General features: G+C 47.4%; 1 protein-coding gene across 1 annotated transcript in view; it reads right to left on the bottom strand.

Annotated features, from left to right (window-relative positions):
• Positions 1 to 7,766, bottom strand: part of VTI1B (vesicle transport through interaction with t-SNAREs 1B) — a 20,923-nt gene that overhangs the window by 6,312 nt on the left and 6,845 nt on the right. The window contains exons 2-4 of the mRNA XM_004698666.2: positions 7,571 to 7,629; positions 5,490 to 5,681; positions 677 to 850 (exon numbers count right to left, since the gene is read on the bottom strand). Of these exons, the coding sequence (XP_004698723.1) occupies positions 677 to 850; positions 5,490 to 5,681; positions 7,571 to 7,629 (425 nt within the window). The remainder of the gene's footprint in view (positions 1 to 676; positions 851 to 5,489; positions 5,682 to 7,570; positions 7,630 to 7,766) is intronic.

The following is a 7,766-nucleotide window of genomic DNA, read 5'->3' as shown; positions in this document are numbered from 1 at the left end:
AAAGAAAACAAAAAACCAACAACAAAAAAAGAAAAGTCTAAAAAGTTCAAGGTCTGTTTGTTGACCTTTAGGAGTGCTTTCCGGTCGAGTCTGATGGGGTGCCAAGCCCTGGCCCCAAAGTCTATTTTTGGTATTCCCTGGGGACCTCGTTGCTTTGTTCCCCTTGCTGTTCTGTTACACGCTCTTAGTGTTTCGGCAGAGTGTGGTGGGGTCAGATCGGGTGCGATTCTTGTGCTGTGTCTCCAGTGAACAACAGTACTATTTCATGACCTGAGCATAACTCTTGGTTCTAAATGACAAAGTATAAGCAGATTATGCTTTCCAAAAACACTTATGAGGAAAGACAAAACTCGGGTGGCTCAAAATGTCATGTCTCGACACATTATTCTCTTGTTAATGAGCAGTAATGAGAGGGATTAATAAGAGAACGGAGTGACTGCAGTCTATAAGACGATTATCAGTAAATGCCAACATCAGGTTGCCTCACTCTCCCCACAGCCCCACCCCCTCATTAAAACAAAATCCGAGGTGTGAAACTACTTCTAAAGGGAATCTACGCTCCATCAGGGAAACAAAAACTCAAGAAAGCCAAAGAACGTGGTGGTCATTCTCTGAATCCAGGACTGGGCTCACCTGCTAGCCCCACCCTTGGCCTCTCCCGGCTGCCCGGACTCACTCTACTCTTGGTGCGCTCCAGCTGCTCCCGCTGCTCTCCCAGCTCCTCTATGATCTCTGAGCCCATCTGGTCGGTCTCGGTGGCGATCCGATGAGAACGCTCAATGCTCTGGGTGGCCCGGTTCAGGCTGTCAGTGCCTTGCAGCAGCAGCGCCCTCTGAGACTGTAGCCGAGTCTAACAGGAGCAGGAAAGGGAAACGTGAAGACTGGTAATACTGACGCCACGTCCTTACTCCTCAGGACCTGTGTTTAGATAGAATACTTTCGTTAGGTTTTGAGCTGATTCTGCCTCAGGGTGACACCAACCTCACAGGGTTTTCAATGCTGGGAAGTTTAGGATGCAGAGAGCCAGGCCTGTCTTGTACGGAGCCCCTGGATGGGTTAGAATTGTCACCTTTTCAGCGGTAGGTAAGCAGGTAAACATTTGAGTCCCCCAGGGAGGGACTCCAACGAAGGACAACAGTTGTTGTCAGGTGTGGTTGATTGGGGTTCGATAATTTTCATTACTTAAGCACTGGCCGAGATGTGGGGTACAGGAGTGACTTGAAAATGCATGTGCTCTGTGACGTTGGTAGCATACCAAATGGGCTGTGCTCCCCTACAACTAGACTAAGAACTCCCGCCTGACTGACAGTGAGGCTCGAGGTGCCAGGAATAAGCTACTCTCTGTCCAACACCAAAGGAGTCTTTAGAAGATGTTAAAAAGAAACGGGCTATATACAAGCTTGGTAAGCTGAAGCAGAATTTCACCTCTGTCCAAGTAAACATCAGAGCTTCTACGCCATCACATGGCTCTGCTCTTGGGAGCTGGGGTCATCTTCCTCAGCTGTCCTAATTTCCCAAATGCCCTCATTTTCTAAATCCCTTCACTGATAGTCTTAAACCCAGACAAGCCAGAATTGACCACCTTTGACTGAAAGGGGTGCTGCTCTCAATCCTTGGGTATTCAGAGCACAATTAAAAAAACAAAACAAAAAGACAGCCCAGCTCCCAGACGCCTGACACCAAGCAGGTGCGTTCCAGCAGGCAATGGGGTCCACCACCATCAAGAAGTCAGAAGAAGCCTTTGTCTCGCACGTGGCACCCAGGCCAGTGGATCGGAAACTACTGGATGAGAGCAAGGAAACCCATTCTGTTATTTGCAGGGAAGCAGAGGAAAGTTTTTATAAAGGGTGCACATTTCCCACCGAGCACTTGGAGACAAGGTCACATAAACCAACCCCACAGAGTTGAACCGGTAATTCTCCTAAAGGCGGTACAGTATATAGATTTCAAAACAAAACAGAAATGAATTAACTTAAAATCAACGTCAGGGTCTGGATTCATCACCCTGTTTTTTTGTTTTGGTAACAGTGCCCACAGTCACTAATGCGCACTGCGCCTGCTTTTCCCAGTTGCTCTTGACGAGCCCCCATGGCTTCTGCCTGTGATAACATCCTGCAAATCCTCTGAGAAGGTTTCACCATTCACAAATACTCTTGCTGGACTGCGGGGTAGTTGGGCCAGGCTGCATCATGAAGTGGATGCTTTCACGCCTGGATTCATGGGCCCCCTTCTGTTACCTGCCAGGACACTGCTAGTTTGTATGGAATATAACCAACCTTAAACATAACGTGCATGAAGTCTAAGTTCCCTCCTTTACTATCCAGCTTCTCGAGGTGGTTTCAGAACCTAGAGTTTGCATCACTCAGGCCAGTTTTCTGAGTGGCTCATGCTGCCCCGCAGCAGCATGTCTCCTAAGTGCAGCGGCCTGCATTCTCTGAGTAGTCTGGCCATCTGCATATAGGAGGGTAAGCCAAAGGAGATTGCTATTAAGGTTCCAATGCTTACTCCATCCCTGATCTTGCCCTCTTCAAATTTTTTGTTGTTCCCAAATCTCAATGAACATAGACAGGAATACAATTTGAGTCCCTTTGTTGACATGTCAACAAGCTGATGCAGCACTAGAAACATTCACTTATCTAAACCAAGAAACGTGGAAGCCAGCTCCCTGGCCAACTGACTGGAAAAGATCCCTATTTGTGCCCATTCCAAAGAAAAGTCACCCAAGAGAATAGGTGAATTATCTAACATTATTATCACTACCAAATTGTACAAAATAAGTACAATTTCGTTGAAGATAATTAAAAAACCTTTACAGTAGTAAGTCAACAGGAAGCTGCCAGAAATTCAAGGTGAAGTCAAAAGAGGTCTTAGAAGAAGGACTGTTTCTGAAGTTGGATGGATTGTGGCTGAGAAGAGAGAATACTAGAAAGATGCTTATTATATCTTGTTAATTATACAAAAGCATTCAACTGTGTGGATCATAGCAATCATTCCCACTGAGAAAAATGGGGATTCTAGAACACTTCACTGTGTTTATGCAGAATCTGTACAGGGACCAAGAGGCAGTCACTGGAATAGAACCAGGGGAAATAAATGGATTAAAATCAAGAAAAACATTTCAGGTTTGCATCTCTCCACCATACTTTTGTAGTCTCTGGTGAGCAAACAATCCAAGAAGCTGTCCTATATGAAGAGGAATGTGGTATCAGACTGGGAGGAAAGTTTATTAACAACTTGAAATATGCAAATGACACAACCCGGCTTGCTAAAAGTGAGGAGGGCTTGAAGCATTTTACTGATGAAGATCGAAGTCCGTAGCCTTCTGTATGGACTGTGATTCAATGTAAAAAAAAAAAAAAAATCCTCACAACAAGACCAATAGGCAACATCCCAATTAATGGAGAAAAGATTCAAGTGGTCCAGGATTTAATCAATCAACACTCAGGGAAGCAACAGTCATGAAATCAAAGGATGGACTGTCCTGGGCAAACCTGCTGCACAAGACCTCTTTCAGAGTGTTACAAGGTGTCACTGTGAGGGGGAAGGTGGACCAGACCTACGCCATGGTATTATCAGTCACTGTGTGCATTTGAATTATGGTGTTGGTAAGGAACATGGAAAGTACCATGGGCTGCCAGAAGAAGAAGCCAGTCTGCTTCTTAGAACCGAGCTTAGTGAGACTTCCTCTTTTTCATTTTGGACATGGTATCAGTCGAGTCCCTGGAAAAGGACATCATGCTCAGTTAAGTAGATCAGTGCAAAAGAAGAAGACCCTCAATGCGATGGAAAAACACTGGCTTCAACAATGGACTCAAGTAGAACAATAATTATGAGGATGATACAGGCAGTAGTTAATTCTATTGTACACAGGGTCACTGTGGGTCAGAACAACTTGACAGCACCGAACAGCAACAGCATGAGTTGGTAGCGATACTTTGTAAAGCATAAGTTCCCACAGTGATTTGGCCTCCAAACTCACTGCCATTCAGTTGGTGCCACCTCATGGCAACCATACAGGGCACAGGGCAGAGAATTGCCCCTTTTGGTTTCCAAGACTGTAAATGTTTATGGGAGAAGAAAGCCTTGTGTTTCTCCTGCAGAGCGGCTGGTGGTTTCAAACTGGCAACCTTGTAGACCACAACCCAACTCGTAACCACTATACCACCAGGGCTCCTTTTATTTGGCCTACGACCCCCTTTTCAGGAAAAAAAAAAAAAATCACTTAGTGCCTCCTTGGCATTTAAAAACTTTTGGACTGTCGCTTACAGTCCTGCTGCATCACTCCAGCACACCTCAAGGGCTGGGATCACCCACTTTAGTTAACACTGGTGTTAAGGATAGCTTGGGTCAATTTTGTAACAATATTCTGATAAATCTCAAGTTCAAGTTTAATGGATCTTGTTTCAGCTGGAAATGTAGAAAGAAGTGAAGATTTGGTCTGCTCTTCTGTCATGGAGCATATGCCAGGCGCTTAACTGTAGGCTCTACAAGGTCAGGAACCTCACTAGTCCAAGTGTCTTACAAAGTGCACAGCATGTGAAGGGGAGGTACATTCTCATGTTAACCTCTTGTAGGTCATTCCTGTTACAAAGGAGCCTGAAGAGCAGACAACAGACAACGCACACAGCCAACACATTATTTTTTAACTAATAAGTTCAGTAATGTGTGGAAAGGTCAACATTCAAAATAAAAATGAAAAAGTATCACCCAAAATATGAATTCTTAGGGATTAAGAAAACCATGAAATGATAATACAAAATAAAACACCATCACCATAAAACCAAAACTGTAATATGTCTAGGTATTAACAAAGATATGTAAGATCTTTAGGTTGAAAGGTTCTCATGTTTCCTAAAGGGCAAAATAAAAGAACTGAATAAGCAGTGGGCCAACTGAGATGTGACTCCTTACTCTGTTACTATCTAACTTTAATCACTTCCACTTACAAACCTCAGTATTTGGGGGCAGGCTTGCAAAATGGACTCTAGAATTTTCATGAAGGAACAAAAGGCCGAGAAGAAAAGGAAACTAGGCCCTGTGGGTCAGTATACAGAGCACAGCTAGAGTCAGAGGTCACAATGCAGCACCATAAATCTGACAGCTTTACAAATACATGCACACATACAGAAAACTCTAAGTCTACGTATGGCTTGGGCAAACTGGCATGAAATACAATAGTAGCTAAGGGAGGAGAAACATAGGGACAGTATGATTTGGTAACAGGATACCACAGCAGTTAATTCTGAGCCACAAGCTCTGAACCCCCCCCCCCCCCCACGCTCCTCCAGCCAGCTCTGCCTCACAGCGGCCCTGCTCTATGGTTTCTGAGGCTGTGAATCTTGATGCAAGCACAGACCATCATCTTTCCCCAGGCAGCACCTGGTGGCTTAGAAGGGCAGGCCCTCTGGCTAGCAGCCCACATGCTTTACCCGCTGCACCACCGGGCCCCATCCACAGGCCCCGAGGGAGGAAAAAGCACGAACGCTTACCAGGTGCTCATTCTCCACAGAGTACGCGCTGTACTTCGTGTCTGCTCGGCCCCCAGCGGTGGCTGTCAAAGGCGTGCTTCTCACCTCCCGCTGTAGCTTGGCGAGGTCCTTCCTGTAGATTCGCAGTTTGGACATCATGGGGTTACGGAAAGACAGGGGGGCATAACGTAGCTCCTCCTCCATCTCCGCCAGCTGGGGAAACAGACCAGAGTGAGAGAATGGCCGGGCTCTTTTCTCACCTGAGCACATACATGGCTTGTTAGGATGATTGGGGTACAGACCGGACCAAAGAAGTCCTTAATCACAAGCTTCCTGAGGGCAGGGGCCACATGGGCCCTCACCTTGTCACTATTCCACACTTGGCTAGCCACAGGGAGGTCCAGGGAGCAGAGGACAGGCATCTGGCACTAGGGCTCTTCCCTGCACCTTCCCCTTCCTGACATCAGATTTCTATTTTTGTCTGGGGTTAAGTAGATATGTACACAGGAGGACCTGGATGGCCAGGATACGCTTTGGTGATTTTGCTAAGTTTGTCGGAAGAAAGTGAGAACCAAATAGGTAAACTGATATTAGCTACAAGGTTTTACAAAATGCTCCTGAGATGTGAGCTGAAAGAGGACTGGCTACACACAGGTACCGTCCAGAGGTGTGACTGTTTTTATGGGGTCTCTTCTTGGCATGGTTCTCTAACTCCTGTGAAGAAAGCTGTCAGCCTGGAGATGAGCAGCAGCAGCCACAGGATGGCAGGGTCTAGCACCAGCAGAACCAGAGACCCAGGTGGCAGCTACAGTGGGCGACCCACAGAACGAGAGCCCAGTGACTTAGAGTGGGTGACTGGCTGGTGGAGTGGGAGTGTCACCACTTGTGACAGAGCCAGGCTTGTCTACCCAGAGCAAGAGCCTTGGGCTGAGACTTCCTGGTGGAGCCAGGCACCTCGGGGCTCTATTAGCAGAACTAGACTGGCCCGAGCAGTGGCCAGGCCAGGGCTGAGAGGAGCTGAGAACAAATGGTTCTGCACCGAAGAAGGGAAATTTTGCCCACATGCTTCCTGATCCCCAGTGACAATGAACCCCAGTTATACCCTGGTCCTTCCCTCTGAATCCCGAGTTTGTCTGTGAGTCCTGCCTGAGTTCTGGGTGGTCCCTGTAAGGTCTGTGAGTTCTGAGTCTTCTTTGTGAGTTCTGGGTGGTCCCTGTAAGGTCTGTGAGTTCTGAGTCTTCTTTGTGAGTTCTGGGTGGCCACTGCCATGAATTATCGAACCCAGCAGAGAAGCAGAGTACCTTGGCAGGGACAGCTGGGGTTGGTGAAAACAAAAGGCTGTAGGGTAGAGGCCCGTTGACCTTCACCTCAGAAGAATTGGCCTGAAGAGCAGGAGCCCAGCTGTAGCCAGGCCTCCGTTTCTAGTGGCCCCTCACCCTTTAACTACATTGGGATAGGGAAGGAGGCCTTCAAGAAGTAGGAAGAAGTTCTTGGGGCAGCAGAAAGCAGGGTCAAGTACTCTACAGAGCACTACGCAGGGGCTTGGCTGTGAGCCCCAGTCTCCTCAATGGGTTTGCTGACATGCGAGCACAGGAGGAGAGGGGAGAGCTCTAGCTTGCATAGGGTTAGAAAGTTTCCCCAGGGCTGGGAGAACCACCACTGAAGAGAAAAGCAGGGGTTAAATGCTCAGCAGCTGCCTGGAGCACCTTCCACCCAGTGTGGGGACCTGGTTGGAATGCATCTCGTTACTAGTGTGAAGTCTTTTAAGACAGGCAGGCAGGTGACTAGAACTAACTTTGAGTCCTATCTTCTGTGGCAAGAAGCTTAACTTACCTTGATGGTCAGCTTTTAAAATAAGCTTTGAAAGAAGACCACGTAGGTGAAGTCTTGAAAATGCCCTCAGCACTCACAGCGGGGCATTACCCTCGGTGCGTGTCAAACCCTCTCAACAGTCAGCCCCACCAGCTGGCCTCAGTTAGTAAGAAACCCAGTCAAAACCAGGCTCAAGAAAGCAGAACCATTCATCAGGTCAGACTCAGCCCTCGTCCTTGAAAAAGGTCAACAGGAGGGAGAAGAAACAAGTGCTTGCCCCCTCGTCTCACCGTTTCATTTGCTTCCTGTTGTTTTTCATCAAAATCTCGGATCAACTTCTTCTTCTCCTCTGGAAAAAGACAAGACATGCTTCAGCGGCTCCTGCGGTTCCGTGCAGTTGTGGAGGCCATGACCTCGGCGCAGAATCAGCTTGGCCCTGCCCTGTGTTGAGGGTGGGGTGGGGGGAAGTGGAATGGACTTCATCAC

Source organism: Echinops telfairi, unplaced genomic scaffold (genome assembly GCF_000313985.2).
Source record: "Echinops telfairi isolate 266 unplaced genomic scaffold, ASM31398v2 ScPeMD7_18;HRSCAF=68, whole genome shotgun sequence".
In the NCBI taxonomy this organism is placed as follows: domain Eukaryota; kingdom Metazoa; phylum Chordata; class Mammalia; order Afrosoricida; family Tenrecidae; genus Echinops; species Echinops telfairi.
The sequence above is the reverse complement of the archived record's forward strand: the minus strand, read 5'-3'. Positions and strand labels throughout refer to the sequence as shown.